Below are 19,494 nucleotides of genomic sequence, written 5' to 3'. Positions count from 1 at the left end.
TTCTTTCCTACCATCTGGGAAATATTTCCCGGACTGGTGTGCTGGTCCCGTGTTGCTGAAATTCTGTCGTATTAACAGTTGAATATGGTCCCAGGTTTGTCAGTAACTGGTTTCCTCACCGTAGACACAGGAGTCAGCAGCGTGAACAGATCCTTATTTGGAAGCCTCTGCTGTCTGATGAGACACAGAAAGCTGATGATGGCTTTGTTTGACTGCCTAAACCTGTCTTGCTTCTCCGTCCCTGCTCGAGGGCCGCCGGCCTCCATCCTGCCGTGGCAGATGAGGTCAGAGTTGGTGCTTAGCACACCGGTTGGCTCATCTTCACGGGTTTTCTCCTACCCCCAGACTGACAGTTATACAGTGAGAGGGTAGTCCTGCCAGGGTCTTCAAACACGGTGCAAGAAAGATCACTTGTTGACATCTGACATGTAGTAGTTTCACTTAAAACAGTATTTGCTCAGGAATATCAATTTAAACATAGTGGGAATATGAGAAAACCAGTCATCGTTTGAAGAGACTGGATTCTCTCTCTTGGCTCTTTTTCTGTGTAGATTTCCGATTGTGGAAGAATACATAAAGTCGCTGGATGTTTTACTGTCTGAACTCATTGTGCTTAAAATTATTCCAGGTAATTCTGGCGTAAGTGGTTTAAGGACTGCATTTTGAGTGACATTTGTCTCTTTAAATGTCTCAGCTTTTTTTTTTTTTTTTTTTTTTTTTTTTTTTTTTTTGGTCATAGTTCTGCCCTTTTTTCTCTTTCTTTTCTCTCTCTTTAAAGATTTTATTTGAGAGAGAGAGAGGGAGGAGCAGAGGGAGAGGGAGACAAGCAGACTCTACTGAGCGCAGAGCCTGACATGGGTCTCGATCTCACGACCCTGAGATCACATCTTGAGCTGAAACCAAGACACGGCCCCCCCAGGTGCCCCTCTTTATTCTCTTTCTTTTTAAGGTGACTCTTAAGAAGGGAGGTAGGTAGACCTTGTAATTTAGAATCCAGAGACTTGAATTCTGGTCTTGGTTCTTTAAGCACAACGGTGAATGTCAGTATGTACTGTGACGTCTGTCATTGTCTGTAGCATGAAGTAAGAAGGGTACAGAATGGGGAGAGTGTTTCAGTCATTGTGGCGTGATGACTAGAATGCCACTGGCCGCTGCTGTGGTGAACGCCGTCTGGGATCAGGGCTCAGAGAACTTGGTGTTCGCTTCAGGAAGCGTGCCCTTGAGTTTCAGCTGCTCCATCCTCACCCCTTCCCTGAGGAACAACCGTTTCCAAGCGGAGAGACGCATTTAAGCATGTCACTCATATGGCAACGTGGTTAAGTCGTGTTTCAACTGATTTCATACTTGTGAGCAGATGTTAATTTTATGTAACCTAAGGGCGTGGGGTCAGACGACAGTGGTGTACAATTTGTAGAGTATAGTCAGTTGTCACATTTGCTTTTATGTGTTTTTGCCCACACTTGTTCATATTTTAGCCCAATTTTAATAGCCTCTAGTGATAGCTGAGTTATTTAAATTTCAGTGTCAGGTTCTGATTTCCAGTAATACAAAAACCATGTTATCCTAAGGGCAGAGTACGTAAGTCTTTTCATCCTTTTCAAGAAGTTACAGTATGTGCACATCTCTGAACTTTTGAGGGTTCTAAAGGTAGTCCACGGTAGATCTATACAGTTATAAAAAGCATATGGTTATGGCTTAGGAATTGTAGCTCGTGGAAGGATTAGATTGAACAGTGTGTCATTGTTCCTAGAATCAATTAAGCGTGTAGGTTTAGCTAGCTTGGGAACAGCCTCTAGCATGTGACTCTATAAATAACACTTGCACAACAAACACGGGCTTGATAAGTGAGCAATAAATCCGGGCTGACTGCCCACTCTTCTAAATTTTAAAACCAGTCCTGCCATCATAGTACTTTGAGGGCCTGATAGCAGTAATAGCACTTTAAAAAATTAAAATGTTCCTCGTGTCTATTTTGTACTATTCCTGGTTTTCCAGTTTAAATTTTATTTTTGTTGTTCCCTAAAAGTCAACTTCTCTTTAGTTTGACTGCTTGGCTTTTCATTAGATATTTAGGTTTTATGGTCTTACACATATGTAAGTACGAACTGTCTTGCTTTCTTTAGGGATAGTGGTGGTTTGGTTGCTCAGTTGTCTCTAACATAGAAGCAGAGTGTATTTCTGTCATTTCATTTTTTGTTTACCTTTATTGGGAAAAATTCACAATTTCTTTTTTCTTTTTCTTTTCTTTTTTTTTTTAATGAGACTGGTTGTTTTGTTTCAACACTTTTTTTTTTTTTAACTTTTATTTATTAAGGAATCTCTACCTCCAGTGTGGGGCTTGAACTCACAGCCCTGAGATCAAGAGTTGCATGCTCTACTGACTGAGCCAGCCAGGTGCCCCTAAAAATTAGGGATTTCTATCCCTTCCCATAACAGTTGAATTAAAAGCCCATGCAGCAAAGATGATTTCACAAAGATGCATTTTATCAAGGGTTACTATAAGCAGGTCATTTATGCTAAATTTTTTGGTTTCCCCCTATTGCAACACAATGAAGAAGGTCTGGAAGGTGTTTTAGGAGATTAAACACTGGTCAGATGTATTTTTAGAAAGTTTCTGTTCATATAGTTTATTATGTTGTTAAATTCTTACAGCTGATTGGTGGCGTCGACATCACAGAATCTTGGCAGAGTTGGAAAGAACCAGTTTGGTGGGTAGCTCTGGGCAGGTGCAGGCGGTTTCACAAGACTCCGCTGCTGGGGGGCACCCGGGTCCCTCAGTCGGTGGAGCGTCCGCCTTCGGCTTGGGTCCCGCGGCTTGGGTCCCGCGTCGGGCTCCCTGCTCAGCAGGGAGTCTGCTTCTCCCTCCCCCCCTTCTTCCCCCCCTCCTTTCAAATAAATAAATAAAATCTTTAAAAAGACTGCACTGCTGGGATTTTGTGAAAGGTGGGTTTTACTGGTTTAGAAGAAAAACAGCGCAGAAGTGGATTACAAAAGGCAGCGACGAGTCGTGGGATACGGTTAGTTCAGAGCTGCCCCGTTTGTGGTACTCTTTCTGGATTTTAAACAAGACTGACATTCAACAGACTGACAAGGCCTTTGCAGTGACCCTTAGGAGACACTTAACTCCTGGTTCTCCGTCCACCCTCCCTCCCAGAACACCCGCCTCCTTGTGTCCTCACCGTTGTCTCCGTGTCACTGCAGTGCCGCGCTCAACACTGGATGTGGGACTAGTGCTGCGTGTTTCTCGCTACTCCAGCACTTATGGGCACAAGATTCTCTGTTCTCAAAATTTTGCTGACTCATGACTCATAAGGTGCCAATCCCTGCAGGACAGTTGACCCTGTTGAGGATTTAGGTCACAGTATTTCTTGGTGGCTCAAGAACAGGCCAATGGAAGAAGCTTTCGGTGGGTGCCATGGTGATGAGCACTTGCGGGCCACGCACTGTGCTTATGCATGAGGTGGGGGGGTGGACCCCAGGCCCCACGGGAGAGGTGCATCATGAAGACCCCCTCTCTGCCTTTGGTTCACGCTGCTTTTTTTTTTTTTTTTTTTTTTTTTTTTTTTTTTTAGATTTTGTTTATTCCAGAGCACAAGCAGGGACAGAGGGAAACGCAGACTCCCCGCTGAGCAGGGAGCCTGGCGCGGGGCTCGATCCCAGGACCTGAGATCATGACCTGAGCCTAAGGCAGACGCTTAATCCACTGAGCCACCCAGGCACCCTGTAGTTCATGCTTCTTAACGCTGTCCGTCCCATCAGCCCCTTTTAGCAGGAAATTGTTAGGGAAGTATTTATTATTTTAAAATAAAATTCATGAGAGACTCCTAACTGTTGGTTGCTGGAGGGGAGGTAGGTGCGGGGATTGGGTAAGTGGGGGATGGGCATGAAGGAGGGCACGTGATATGATGAGCTGTGGGTGTTATATGCTACCGTTGAAGCACTAGGTTCTACCCCTTGAATAATACAGCATATGTGAATTAATTGAATTTAAGTAAAATAAAATTCATATGAAATTAACTATATACATAATTTTACAAATCAACAGTATGTATTGTGCAGGAAAAATTGATTTCTGATACAGTGATGTGTATGTTAACATACATGCTTGGGTATGACTGTTTTACAAGTTGTAATAAAGTAGTCCCCTGCTTATGTCTGAGTACCCTGGACGTGACACTTTTGAATAAAGACCAAGTGTGTTGAGTTGGTAACTAAAAATACCAAGGGGGTATTAACTGTTGATAATGTGATTATCCAAAAAAGATATACTGTTAACAGATTTCCCAACAAAACTAAGTGTAGTTGATTACTTTCCAGAAAATTTTGGCATATAATTAAAATTGTGCAAAATATACTTTATGTATGAGGTGGAGTTTTATGTGTACATGTGGCTTTTGCCTCCATGAATGTCTGGGAGGACATTCTAAAGTTGTTGAAGACTGCATTGCAGGCAGTCTGGTGTCCAGCACCCTCGCCCCGTTAAATGTTTGCAGAATTGTGTTGTGATAACGAAAAATGCCCCCCCCCACCTCATTTCTAAATTGAGAACCATTGCTCTAAATAAAAATGTTGGTACATTATCAACTCAGTTGTTGAAAGTCCGCAGTGCTTTTTGTTTTGTTTTGTTCTGTTTTAAATGAAAGGCGTGGAGTGGAGAAGACCATGGCCATTGCAGCCAGTGGTGTATGTAACATGCAGGATCTCAGGGTCGTGAGATAGAGCCCCACGTGGCGTCTGCTTGAGATTCTCTCTCTCCCTCTCCCCCATCCTCCTTTAAAAAAAAAAAAGAGAATGAACTTCATCAGTATTTTTTTATAACTGTAAAACTTGTTTCCCATTATGTCGCTTGGGTCCCTTGTAAGGATTATGGAGTCAGTATTTGATAATACAGCATACAGCCAAGAATTTGAAGAGCATCTTTGAATATGTTGGAATGGGCTTTGCTGGTACATAAGTAATGTTGCCCCCCCCCCTTTGGCCTTGGTTTATGTCAATAGACTTGAGCCTCTCGTGGCTTATGTGAAAAAATTGTATGAAGAGATTTCACCAGTGAGTGTTCTGAGACGTCTGGTTCCGGGGTTGAGGTTTCTTTTATTCCCAGATTCCTTTGTTGCTGTCCCAAAAGGCAGGACGGCTACCCTTGTGTGGCTCCTTTTCTCGTTCCTTCTGCCTCTTAGCTGAAAGCTCTGTGTGCGCTGGACTAATGGTGCAGAGGCGTTGTCATCATTTCTGTCTCCTTCCCCGAGACCTGCCGTCCTCACTTCACACGCCGGTCCTCTCACTCCACGTCCTCTGACATGGCCCAGCCCCCACCAAGTTTTTCTGTCTTCAGTGTTGGGCTAGCACAGGAATGAAGTCAGGAAATAGATTTGAGGGCCTGCTGTGTACTTGATGCCACGATACTAGCTGCTTTTATACAGAGTGCTGTATTGAATCCTTGCAACCCCGGGACGTAAGTAAACAGATCATTCCCATTTTACTGAAGATGAAACCATTTGACAGAATGACCTGCCTGTACGACCCAGATTATCACCGTCAGAGCTGGGACTTGAATCCATGTCCACCTTGGTTTTCTTGCTGTTCCAACAGAGAAGCTTCTGAGAGGAGAGATTTGGGTCTTGGAAAAGTTTGGTAGAATCAGGTGTTTTATAAAAGTCCATTTGGGGAAGAGATGACCTGAAGTAGTCTCGAGAAGTGTAGCAGATGTTTTGAAAGAATCAGATTCATATTAGGCTTATATAGCTGTTGATTTATATGGTGCTGATAACACTTAATTTGCATGAGGGATTTTTTAATGAGATACGTGTTGTCTAAGCCATTCTCTAGGATTCACTTCCAAAGTGGGCTCACTACTCTTTGTAGAATGCATTTGTGTGTATATGCCACCGTGACAGTCTTTGTTGACGTACACAGTAGAAAGAGCTGCTTTTGGTAGATTCTGAAAGATGATTTGACGGGAGTCTTTCAACACTTTGGCACAGCAAGAAGACAATGCGTAGTTAGGGAAGTGACTTGCATGTTACCGTATCTGTATCTTAAATTACACCAGTGCCAGAAATCTTGTTTCTAAATTAAGAAACAAAGTAGAAAAAACAAAAACCAGCATACGTGTTTAGAGTATAAACCACCAATTTAAAGGAAGAGAAGTGGTAAGTGTCATAGCCGCGTAACTGATTTATGTCTTTACCAGTGTCCCTGCAGTTCACCGATCACTAACATTCTCTAATGATTGTATGTACGTTTTCTGTAATAAAGACAGGTTTCTGTTCTGATGGCAGAGCTCATTTGCTAGTCCTGAATTAGTCTTAATAGTTGATGAATTGGAAAAGAAAGCATTTAAAAGGATTCTGAGTCTCTTTTTTAATTATATTCCTTGAAGAAATTCTATTCTGCTGGAGTGGCCATTTAGCATTTTAGAAAATCCTTTTCGACTTAGTGACCAGTCAGATGGGGTGACAAGAGCAATGAGCTAGGAGCTGAAAGACACGTTAGTAGTGGCTCTGATGCTCACTAGCAGTGTGACCGAAGGCCAGCCCCTCAGTTTCTCTGAGCCCCGTGTCCCATTGGTTAGGGAAGGATTGTCCTGAGCAGTGAATGAGAGCTGTGGTGCAAGGGTCCATTCTTCGGGGGGGGAGGTCTTGACTGCATCCACCCCCAGGTCCTCCCATGCTGTCGTTGGCCACTCAGTTCTGTGCGGTAAATCCCAGGGTTTCTGGGGGGAGGCAGCACGTGTATCTCATGTGTGGAAAAGTGTCTGTGGGACATTTCTTTTTTTTTTTCAGTTATCTCTACACCCACCGTGGGCATCAAACTTAAAACCCTGAGATGAAGAGTCGCGCACACTGCCCACTGAGCCAACCAGGCGCCCCTGGGGGACATTTCGTGACCTTCAGAATCTATGTAGAGGGTTTCTCCTCCCTCTTCCCCTAGTGTCCGAGGGAGCTGTGAGAAGTTAGGTTTGTGCATCATTGATCTCATCATCTGAAAGCCCTAGGAACTTTCCTCAGCTACCACAGTCCCTTTGGGTTTGAGCGGGAGAACTGCAGGGGAGTGCGGTCCTGGGTGTTGGGCAGGGATTTCTGTCTCCCTGTGCTTCCTTTCTGCAAGGGTTCTCTGGGGGCGGGGGTGATGGAAAGGTTAGTCTTGAGAAATCTGAATAACGCGCAGAGAAAGACAATTATCATACGGTTTCTCTCATCTATGGAACATAAGAGCTAGGAAGGTCTGTAGGGAAAGAAAGGGATAAAGAAAGGGGGGTAATCAGAAGGGGGAATGAAGCACGAGAGACTGTGGACTCTGAGAAACAGACTGAGGGCTTCAGAGGGGAGGGGGGTGGGGGAATGGGATAGACCGGTGATGGGTAGTAAGGAGGGCACGTATTGCATGGTGCACTGGGTGTTATACACAACTAATGAATCACCGAACTTTACATAAAAACCAGGGATGTATTGTATGGTGACTAACATAATAAACAAAAAAATATTAAAAAAAAAAAAGAATAAACCTACATCTAATCACCAAAAAAAAAAAAAAAAAAGGCGTCTTGTGGAGGACAGAGCACAGGTGCTGCGTCGGTTCTGCCCTGAAACCCAGCTCTGCCGCGTACTGCCCGTCTGCCCTCGGACAGAGCTGCCGTCTTAATACGTCGTAGGTTGTTTTGTTTTGTTCTGTTAGTGGTTTTTTTCTTTTCCCTTTTCTGAGGAGTCCGTAAACTAGGGCGCAATATCATCCTTCGCGTTGAACGGTGGTCCTGGGGAGGTGAGAGTTGGGGGCTCCCCATCGTAGCTACAAGGAGCCTTTCCTGTTCTTACGGTTTCCTCAGTAATTTGAAGATGTGACAATAGTAGTGTTCTTCTTTATAAGGTCAGAATCCCTGCATGTTCAAGGCCCAGGTTTGAGCTTCGTAAGACGTCATCTTACGGGAGAAATACATCATAGCTGTAGTGAACTTGGGGGACTCTGCAGAAAGTCCATTGCTCATGGTTTACTTTTGGTTCTGTGTACGTTTTGCTAAGTCATCCAATGTGTGAGACCACATTCTGCAGTGTAAAATAAGAAAGACAAAAGCCAGTGGGAGAGGTGGCCTTGTGTACGCAGGAGAGACTGCCGTCCGACGTGGACCTTGGGCAGAGTGCAGCTGCTTCCGTCGCGTCGGCTGGAGTGCTGACGAGTTCATTGTCCACCAGCTTCGGCTGCTCCACAGTGAGATCGTCGGGTCTATCTTGGTCATAAATCCAGCCGCTTTTCTTTTCCAAAATAACAGCAAAGATTTATTTACATATTTTGAAGGGGCTTGTAGGATTTCACACTTCCTATTTTCTTGTAGTAAGTTCAGCATCTAGACTGTTCTTAGGAACATGATAAACTGAATCTTTAATTTGTTTCTGTGCTGCGTATAACTTCATTTTTTTTTTAAAGATTTTATTTATTTCTGTGACAGAGAGAGACAGCCAGCGAGAGAGGGAACACAGCAGGGGGAGTGGGAGAGGAAGAAGCAGGCTCCCAGCAGAGGAGCCCGATGTGGGACTCGATCCTGGAACGCAGGGATCACGCCCTGAGCCGAAGGCAGACGTTTAAGGACTGCGGTACCCAGGCGCCCCAACTATGCATATTTTAACTCTGAAAATACCGTTCTATGAGTTTTTCTTAATTTCATCTCCTTGGTTTATATATTTTGATTCTATTATTTATAATTCGACATTTTTAGAATTAGTATAGTTTGAGTGACAAAATTCTTTTCAACCCTTTTTCACATTAGCATTTACATGAAGTCTTAATCACATTAAACACATTAAATGCATTGAGATCAGCACATACTCCCCAGGCACTGCTGGGGCCCAGCACTCTCCCAGGTGCATCTCCTTCAAGGAGCTGCTACTCCAGTGGTGATAGAAATTGTGTTTCATAGTGTTCTGGAATCTTTTTTTTTTTTTTTAATATTTTATTTATTTTCTTGAGAGCAAAAGAGCAGGGGCAGCAGCAGAGGGAGAGGGAGAAGCAGACTCCCCACTGAGCAGGGAGCCCGACACGGGACTTGATCCCAGGACCCTGGGATCACGACCTGAGCCGAAGGCAGATACTGAATCCACTGAACCACCCAGGTGCCCCTATTCTGGCATCTTTTATTGAATCTTTAATACCCATGCCTTTTTATTCTATCCTTGTAGTATTTATGCAGTCTTTGTGTTACTCAGTATGTATTACAAAGCATGTACATTTTTGAGTGGTGTCCTTTCCATGTATTTGTTTGGTACATAAACTGTTTTCAGAATTCCTGGATATCACATGCAGTCCTTTTGTGTCCTGGATATGGGACTTTGTACAGGTCCCTGAGTTTTGTTTTGTTTTCTTTTTTCTTTTCTTTTCTTTTCATTTTTCTTTTTTTTAAGATTGTTTTTTTATTGAGGGGGGAGGGGCAAAGGGAGAGAATCTTCAAGCAGACTCCCCGCTGAGCAGGGAGCCCCATGTGGGGCTTGATCTCATGATCCTGAGATGATGACCTGAGCCAGAACCTGACTGCGCCACCCAGGCGCCCAGGTTCCTGAACTTTCTATTTGCACAGTGGGATCACCAGTAATACCAGCCTCATTAGTCATCTTAATGTTTCTTAGGGGAATTGAAGTCCTCACACCAGAACTCACTCTGCTTTTACCAGCCAGTGAAATTCTTTGCTTCTGCCCATCCACCCCGTGTTCCTGTGGAAGCAGTGTCTGCATTCTGTTCTTCCTCCCCTCTGGTGGATTACTCTAACTCTTGAGGGATCCCTTAGCACATTTTCAGCTCCTCTGTTTCTGTTCACATTTAAACTTGGATTTCTTCATCTTGGAAAACGCAGAAACTCCTTTGCTTTCCTCCCTGTACACAGCCGCATTTGTCTGCTTGCTTACCTCCTGTTTGCTGGAGGCTCATCACGCCACCACAGCTCTCCTGCCACTGCGGCCAGGAGTGTCCTCGTTGCCAGTTGCAGTATCTGTCATCCTGACCAGTAATTTCATGTTTGGATAAAGTCAGTAAGGCTACAAGGACTTGGAGAGAAAGTTTGATGTTCTTAGGGCAAAAAAGAAAAAAAGCTTTCTTTTCATTAATTCATCGACAAATATTTATCAAACACTCTTCTAATCATTGAAGTTGTAGTAGTTAACAAAATGAGTAAAAGTCCCTATTTCTCTGGAGCTTTTGTTAGTTGGAGGAAACAGGCAAAAAAGTAAAATAGGTCAGGTAATGATAACGGATTATCCGGGGGGAAAAAAAGCAAAGAAGAGGGAGTGTAAGTTTCGGTAGGGTAGGTTTTAGGTGACATGGATAGGGAAGGCCTCTCTGAGAATATGACATGAGAGCCAAGACCAGAGGAGGTGAGGAAAGGTACCATGACATATCTAGGGGAAAAGCAGACCTTGCAAACTATTCATGTGGTCTTAGCAAGAACACTTCTTTGAAGTATGAAATGTTTTTATAAAGATTCTTGTTCTCACGATGAAAAGGAAGCCTGGATATTTTGGGGTATACTGTTTCAAATTGACTTATTAGGATAAAACTGTGTTTTTCATGATTTAATCTTACAGAATAAGTTAAGACAAAATCTAAGTTAATTTTATTTCGCATTTTCTTTGGCATCTAAGTGCATGCTTTTATAGTTGGACACTTTAGATGACATCTTTATTACTGAGAGGTGTAGATGTTTTTAAGTAAATGCACCCTTAGCTGAGGTAACGTAGTACAGCTTTATGGGGCTCTCAGCTAACTTACTGGGGCTTAACAGCTGTTTCAGGAAGAGAAATTTTAGCATTTGTATGCTTACATAACATTTCAGTGAAGTAATTGATCTTCTGAGAGTAGTAAAACTGTATGTTCTCTGTATTCAAACCCTGATTGATTTCAAGGAGGAGGAAACTCTAAGAACAAATGTACAGATTGGTGTCCATATTCCATCAGAATGAAATTCCATATTCCTCACCCCTCAGGTAGAGCCCTCTTCAGTTATGAACGGATTAGTGTGATTTGTGGAATTGCTTAGTTTTCAGAGAACTGCAGCTGTGGAGTATTTAGAAAGCCATCTACAGTCAGGATCTTGAACTCACTTCCAGTCTGTCTCCTTCCTCTCCTGTACCCCTCACAGGCAGGGGCATTTTAGGAAGTACCAGAGGCAAGGAGTAGGCAGGGGCACATACTTTGAAATTTAAGAGCTGGTAGTAGTCACTCGGCCGTTTCCTTTCCTGGTTTCCTAGCATTTCTCTAAATTGTGTTCTTGTGGATTGTAAGCTTCTTTCCAACACGACTATATTAATTACCATGTGCGCATCGCTTGATATCTGTAATCATGAGAAATGCTGCCTGTCTAGAAGATGTTCTGTGGTTCTATTTGTTCAGTGGCTCAGGGAGGGTTGAAAGGGAAGAAGCATGAGCTCTTACTGGGTTTGGCAAGGACCTGGTCTTCTGGGATGGGGTGCTCCCACGGCAGGACAGAAACAAGGTTTCACCTGCCTTGTCTGGGCCGGAGCGAATGCTGGTGCTCGTGCTCAGAAGTGTGTAACTGCTGGGAGAGCGTGCTGGTCAGTTAGGGCTGGAGAGAGTGTATGCTCCACTGTATAAATAAATACTCTGAGTATTTCTAGCTGGTCTGCAGGAGCCTCGACTGGACAGGTCCCACTGCCGTTTGGAGGCGGACAGGCCCTCCACGTTCCCCTCTCTCTGTTTTCATCCCCTTTCTTCTTGCCTGGGAACCCAAATAATTCTCCCATTGCTAGTGGATAATCCTTGAGGTTCACGCTAGCCAGAGTGCAGCGCTCCTTTCTTACTGTCTTACAGTAAGTAAGTAAGTAAGTAAATGGTGTGTGACCATTCTAGCTCCATCTCACGAAAGTTTAGTGCTAGAGTGTCACCTCCTTACCATTGACATGAGATGATTCAAGAAGACAGAACTCAGATTTGAAATTTAAACAGTCATATAAAAAATGATTGAGGGGGAGGGGGCTTCTTAAAAATAACCCTTTATTTTTGGCCACCCCCCATTCAAAAGTAATGTTAGTTTATGATTGTTTAATAATAGGAGAACCTAGGGGCGCTTGGGTGGCTCAGCCGTTAAGCATCTGCCTTCGGCTCAGGTCATGATCCCAGAGTCCTGGGATCAGGCTCCCTGCTCGGCGGGAAGCCTGCTTCTCCCTCTCACATTCCCCTTGCTTGTGTTCTCTCTCTCGCTGTCTCTCTCTGTCAAATAAATAAAATCTTTAATAATAGGAAAACCTAGCATAGCGAAGCAGAGTTCTGTAATTTTGCCATCTAGAAATAAGCACTGTGACAGCATTCTGATGGCTGTCCTTATTCCTGTGTTTTCAGCACACACACATGTAGGCTCACACCGTACATACTGTTTTAGAAACGACTTTAAAAAGCAGTATTATAAAAATAAATAGCAGTATTACAAATACTTTCCATGTGATTAAGTATTCTTCTAAGAGATTTTCAGTAGCTGTGTTGTAGTCTGTCATACGTTATACTATTTAATCGGCCAATCCCTTCCATTAGATGTTAGCTGGCTTTCAAATTTTTGCTTTTATAAATTACACAGAACTTCACATCGGTGTGTGAATACTTCTCTGGCTATTTCTTCAGGATAATTTCTTAAGTAGTTTCACATATTTAGTGTTTCTGTTTCACTGAGGCAAACTTTGCTGGAAAAAGGAAACTGGTATTTCTGAATGATTCTACGCTGGATGCTGTGTGAGCTGCCTGGGAGTTGTGCAGTTCACAGTCTTTAACCCTTGTCATCTGGGTTTAGAGATGAGCAAATTGCTATGCATGTGTAATAAGATATTTTGTAGTAAGTTAACAGTATGCAGTATTTAACAGTTAAATGTTTTGTGCAGCAACTAACAAAGACCTTCGACAGTCACAAGACAGTGAAAACTTTCAGATGAAGGTTTTAAATTCTGTCTGGGCTTTGGAGTCTATACGTATAACAAGACTTTTCCATCCTTTTGTGTTTTACTAAGGGACTTTAGATTTAAAAAGTATGTGTTAATTGGCATTCTTTGCTCCCAGAGGAAAAAGTGGGTGGTTCCCTTGTGAATTTTGGGTTTTGGTCATGACTGCTGTCATGGATGATTAATTTATAAATTACCTTTTATCTGTAAATTAGAAGCAGATAATAATAGTCCCCGAGCTGAAAATGGTTTCCCTTCCCTCAAAGTTGCAAGCGTGGTTTCTCAGATCTGCTCGGGTAGGATGTGGGAAATGAGAGTGGACCTCGTGGCGCAGGGGTGAGGGAGGTTGGCAGAGGAAGGGCGGGCGAGCAGCCGGGCCTGGCTGCGGGAGAGCACCACCTGCTCCGCTCTGGGAGGTGGGGCTGGGGCTCCGAGGACCTGGTGTGTGTTGTCTCACACGGTGGTTTGTTGTGTCTCAGTCACATCGACCAGACGACAACGTGGCAGGACCCCAGGAAGGCCATGCTCTCCCAGATGAGTGTCACGGCGCCCACCAGCCCCCCAGTGCAGCAGAGTCTGATGACCTCGGCCTCAGGTGAGTGAGACACTGTGGTCCCAACACACTGACGAAGGCTTGTGCACGTGCAGGAGTCTCTGCAGAAAATGGTAATTATTCTTTTAAGGAAACCGGTGCATGGGGGCAGGTCATTTCTATCTGGTTTTTCTGTGGGAGGCCTGCCTTTTCACATGAGTGTGCTTTACCCAGGCCTTGTTTAGTCATTAACTCATAGAGGGGCTGCCAGCCGAAAGCCAGCACTTGGAAAGTGTCAGTTCTGAGGTCAGTATCTCAGGTTCCTCGTTTGGTTGGTGTTGGTGGGCTTGTGTGTGACTCTGTGCTCTCTTTTGTCCTAGAGTTGGAGCTTGCTTTCTTCCCTTTGTGGTTTGGATGGGAAGTGAAGCTATGGTGCTCTTAACTACGATTTATTTATTTGTTTGTTTGTTTATTTATTTATTTATTTGAGAAAGAGTGAGCAAGAGGGGGAGAGCATGAGTAGGGGGAGAGGGAGGGACAGAAGGACAAGCAGGGAGCCTCCCATGGGGCTCCATCCCAGGACTCCGGGATCCTGACCTGAGCCAGAGGCAGACGTTTAACCGACTGAGCCACCCAGGCGCCCCTCTTAACTACCTTTTAAAGTACTTATTTATTCTGCCTTGAAAGTAGCTGGAAGGTAGCAGCGTATAAACGCCAAGCATCTTTCTGAGATCTAGTTGTATTATTGAACACATTTCTACCCTTTTCACAGACAACAGACCCAAGTACGAATCTTTGTTCTTATTTGGCAATGTTTTTAAACCTGCTGTTTTTCTCATCTTCGTAATGCGGATTATAATGCCCATTACTAGAGAGCGGGAAATATTAAAGGAAATAAATGAGTAAGTATAAAGCTTTTTTTTACAGTTCTATGCAGAACAGGAACTCAGTAAAGGTTTAGTTACTTCTCTAGTCCCTTAGATACCTTTGTTATGTGGGCCCAAGGCCAAAGTTAACCCCATTATGCATCTTTGTGCACAGTGGGAAAAGGCGGCCCTTCTCTGGGAAGATGCAGCCCCAGTCCTGGCAGCAGGGACTGGAGCCTTTGGGCTGGAGCTCTGATCACTCGCCTGCGCCCCACACTTAACCCCCTTTGCTTGAGTGCCCCGGTTCCGAGCACAGGTGGCAGCCACAGTAACGGGCAACCCTGGGGCCTTGATGGCTTTCTTCTCAGCGTGTCCATCCTCCTTGTCCAGCACACTGACCACAGCGTGGACAGCTGCCCTGTAGATGTTCTCAGACAGCAGCCTTTGGGAAGGGGCTGCCAGCGTATGGGGGTCCAGACAACGGGTTGACAAAGGGCTCCTCCTCGCCTGAGAGAGCTCATAGAATTTTTTATGTCCTTCTGCCCCCAGAGATGATGCCAGTGTGTGGAGCGTTTCTGCTGTTCTGGAGCTCTGTTCTTGCCTTTGGTGGGCTGAACACTTGAATTCTGAAGAGTTAAGTGCTGAAAGCAAAAATGGCACAAGATTCAGGACTAAGCTTGTCTTGTCATAAACTTTCTTTATATAAACTCTTGAAAAAAGATTAATTCCCTAAATCTTCCATTTTAGCTTATTTTAATAAGAATATATTTATTTATTCTCAGAATCTGTGTTGTATGTGATATTTAAATCAAAAGTTTCAAGGCAGAATATTATGCAAGTATGTGACTAATATTTTTACTTGACATCTAGGTTTTTTTTAATCATCGAATTTCCAAATAAAAATTGTGAAAGCTGTCTTGTATTTATAGTCCAAAGATGATTCACATTATTCATTCTGTCACACTCCACCTAAAACTATGCCTTGGAAACTAGTAATAAATAACTCATTAATTTAAGGTTTATTTTGGAAGATTTAGGCATTTTGCATCTAACAGGGTTGATTGTGATTCTTTTAGAACATTGGTTTATTTTTTTTTTCTTATTAAATTTTCTAATGGTAATGGCCTGAGGAAGTAGGGAGAATTTGTATTCAAATTTATGTTTAAAATCAAAAGTATATATCAGATTGGTTTTAGTGGGCTTCAGAATATTTATGTTTATATTTGCAACTCTTTTGTAAAATATATGTTTTATACGCTGCATGTAAATTAGCAGGCATGCTTCTTTGTAGTTGTGTTTGGTAAACAGAGGTGACGTTGGCAGGGACAATTGGAGCAGAGTGGTCTTAGGGGTGGAGGCATGTATGGACAGAAGCTCGGAGGTACAGAACCGGCCTGAAATGGGCCAAGCCCCGTCAGAGAGACACGGGCCTGTATCCGTGCTAGGAGGAGGGAGTTAGTGGTAAGAGTGAGCCGTTTCAGGCATTCCGCTGGGCTCTGCTTGGACTCTGTTGGTTAACCCTCCCAATGCCCGTTGAGGTTCGTGCTGGTTGGTTGGTTTGCTTGTTTAAGATTCTTTAATTTATTTTATGAGCGAGAGCACAAGCAGGGGGAGAGAGCGGGGGAGAAGCAGACTCCCTGCCAAGCAGGGAGGCCTACACGGGACTCTATCCTAGGACCCTGGGATCATGATCTGAGCCGAAGGCAGACACCCAGCCGACTGAGCCACTCAGGCGCCCGGAGTTCTATGCTGTTATTATCATTCTCTCTCTCCTTCTGAGAAAACTTAAGTAACTTTTCCAAAATCACATAGCTGGTCAGTGGTCGAAGCCAAGACCCACTGCTTGGTCACGGGGCTCCCGAGCCCGTCCTCTTACTCTGCTGTGCGAGAAGCAGGGTTGGGACAAGTGACAGAGAAGAGCCTCCAAGCCAGCGGGGGGACAGGACCTGTGAATGCCCAGGAGGCGCACTGGGGAGCTGCTTGCGCAGAAGGCGGGCGTGGGGGTGTTTGCTGAAGGAGGTTCTGCAGGCCGTAAAACACACTGCGCCTTCAGGAGCGGGGTTACCGAAGGAGGGCACTGAAGGTCATTGTCTGTAATGGACTGGTCGGACAGTCTGAGGGTGAACAAAGGAAGAGACGGATGTGGTAAAACTAACAAGTGTTTTTTTAACCCAGAACCAAAAACTGATCCTAAAAATGAAAGGGAGTCACCAGAGTTTCAGAATGAGAGTAAGACGTTAAATTAAGGAGAGATGAAAATTCCTGTAAGTGTGGATTATCGTGAATCTGGTCACTGGTACGAGTGGCGCAGAGCTGGCCCGAGCCAGGCCCAGGCTGCCGCGCGGCTGAGCACTGCCAGCGGCTGAGGCTCACGCACTCGGTCTTGTCTTTCGTTTCTTCCAGGTTAGTGCCCCTTCAAGAACAAACAGGACTTTGACACGGTCTTGAAATGCTCTAAAATGAGTGTCACGAGCCCTGTAGTCTTGCTATACCTCACACTCCTGTAGAATGACTGCTGTCCGGGGTGAGGTCTCAGGCCAGGGGCCCCCTTCCTCCCTCTGGCAGCACCCACGCGGCGTGGGGGCCGTGCTCTCTGCAGGGAGGTCGCCCCGTTTCTCAAACCGCTGCCAGAGGGAAGGACCTTCTCTCTGTCAGGTTTCTCCGTGAGATACTCACCTGTGCTTGGATAAGCATCTTTTAGAGCCTGGAGACAATGAGTGAGCAAGGAGAATTGTGGGGGTATTTCAGTGAATTTTGAGGGCACTTGCTGTAACAAAGCAGCAAATGGCTTCCAGCTAAGCCTCGGTATTTACAGTTCTCACCCTGAAGGGAATACCTTCTGAATTTGCTAATCTGAAACTTCAGATAAAAGAGAAAACCCGCAGGTCTCTTCTGAAGCACTACACTGGGTCAGTCGTCCTGAATTCAACTGGATTTACATTTTTATCGTTAATTATTTAAATAAAAACTTTCTGGCTTTGCTTTTTTTAAAAAAGAATGAATCTAGCTCTGTGTTCTGGTCTGTTTCTAATCAGACCACTTCCTTAAAACACGGTCATTTTCTTTAGACTCTCCAGACCTGCTCTGTCTAATTTTTTAATGGTTCACCATACTGACTGGTCTTTTAAAATTCTAATTCTAAGACGTTATGAAATCCTATTTCTTGCATTCAGTCTAATTCAGTTAACAAAGTGATCAGTTTACTTCTGTTTTAACTCCTTTTTCAAAATATGAGGTTGAAATGATGGATTTTATTGCTACACTGGTTACCCATGGTTTGTAATTGGCCGCCAGTTAATATATATAATTGAGAAATCACGTATTTGCCAGTGAAACACCTGGAAAGGGTTCTAGAGGCATGACTTACTAGATTCTGTAACGTAGATTAATTTCTATCTTTAACTGTCCATTTAATTGGCAAATAAATGACAGTGAACCTTGTAAAAGGAATTTGAAAAGAGGAAAAGAAAACTGAGAGGAGCCTGGGTGGTGCAGTCAGCTGTGTTGGAGACTCTTGGTTTCTGCTCAGGTCATGATCTCAGGGAGTCGGCTTTGCATTCCGCAGGGCGTCTACTGGAGATTCTCTCTCCCTGTGCCTCTGCCCCTCACCCCACCTGGGACGTGCTCTCTTTAGATACATAAATAAAAATCTTAAAAAAAAAAAAAAACAACTAAAAGGAAATTTGAGTAATTCAGTAATAGCCTTTTTTTAAAAATTATTTATTTATTTATTTATTCGACAGAGAGAGACAGCCAGCAAGAGAGGGAACACAAGCAGGGGGAGTGGGAGAGGAAGAAGCAGGCTCCCAGCAGAGGAGCCTGATGTGGGGCTCGATCCCATAGCGCTGGGATCACGCCCTGAGCCGAAGGCAGACGCTTAACCGCTGTGCCACCCAGGCGCCCCAGTAATAGTCTTATTTTAGTTTACATTAAAATATATAATATGGACCTATATAATGGTATATATAAGCCCTGTCCTATATTACTTGAGATGATGGGTACCTGACTGGCTCATTCGGTGGAGTGTGCAACTCTCCATCTCGGGGTCAGGAGTTCCAGCCCCACGTTTCAGGGAGAGATTAGTTTTTCTTTTTCTTTCTTTCTTCTTCTTTTTTTTTAATTTGACAGAGAGAGAGAGAACACAAGCAGAGAGAGAGCATGAGTAGGGGCAAAGAGGGAGAAGCAGACTCCCCTCTGAGCAGGGACTCCGATGCGCGACTCGATCCCAGGATCCTGGGATCATGACCCGAGCTGAAGGCAAACGTTAACTGAGCCACCTGGGCACCCTGGGTAGAGATTTCTTTAAAAAAAAAACAACAAAAAAAAACTATTTAAATTACTTGAGATGATTGCCCTTTAGAAATTCTATTAAGCGAATTAATAGCCCTTCCATGCCTGGTTGGAATCTATATAAAATAGTCCTACATACTGAGAGTTTGGCAACATTAGTGACTTTTGTGTTAGACATTAGGAAATATGGACTTGGGGAGAGAAAAGTGATAGTCCTCCTTTAAACAGCTTTATCTATATGAAGATACTAAATTTTTAGTAGTCGTTTGTTAACGGTGACCCGCAAGATAGCTGAGTCTCAAAGCAGGAGTAAAGTCAAGAAAGTACAGTCTGTGATGATCCAGAGATAACCTGATGCCAGCGGGCTGCTAACTGTTCAGAACCATTAAAAATCATAAGCCTTGATTTAAATTAAGCGGTAACCCTATTTTCTGCTTTTTAAAATTATACCTTTGGTAACACTCCAAAGTCAAATGTCTTCTTACAGGTACATTTTAAAGGATTTGTTGTTTTTATGTTTTAAAGTGAGGCATTTATTTGGCTAGTGTCCAGATCTGGCAGCGCAGCACTTTCAGAGTTCCCTGTTCCCAACACCCGCGTGGAATTCCTGGGGAATACGTCACGGTGGGTGGAGCAGGTGCCCACTTGATCAAGAAAGATGACGCATGCTAGAGGAATGTGCTCAGCACCTTCTTTGCGGTGGCGGAAGACGTTCAGAAGCACGCCGGGGGAGGGGTGCTGCTCTGCCTCCCTGTCCGCCCGCGTTGTGCAGTCTCTGTGCTGGCACCGAAAACTAGCAGGGCAGAGAGATGGTTCCCCAGAAAAATGATGGTTGAGAGTGGATGTGAAATGGGAAAGGGACAGGTTAAAAGGTAGATGAGAGGTT

The 19,494-nt window shown here is 44.1% G+C and overlaps 1 protein-coding gene across 5 annotated transcripts in view; it reads left to right on the top strand.

Annotated features, from left to right (window-relative positions):
• Positions 1–19,494, top strand: part of YAP1 (Yes1 associated transcriptional regulator) — a 116,235-nt gene that overhangs the window by 43,196 nt on the left and 53,545 nt on the right. For all 5 annotated transcript variants that reach the window (XM_040631294.1, XM_040631293.1, XM_040631292.1 and 2 more), the window contains exon 3: positions 13,400–13,515. In XM_040631294.1, coding sequence (XP_040487228.1) covers positions 13,400–13,515 — 116 coding nt within the window. The remainder of the gene's footprint in view (positions 1–13,399; positions 13,516–19,494) is intronic.

This window comes from Ursus maritimus, unplaced genomic scaffold (assembly GCF_017311325.1).
Source record: "Ursus maritimus isolate PB19 unplaced genomic scaffold, ASM1731132v1 scaffold_16, whole genome shotgun sequence".
Taxonomy (NCBI): Eukaryota; Metazoa; Chordata; class Mammalia; order Carnivora; family Ursidae; genus Ursus; species Ursus maritimus.
Note: the sequence above shows the minus strand (reverse complement) of the source record. Positions and strands in the feature narration are given on the sequence as shown.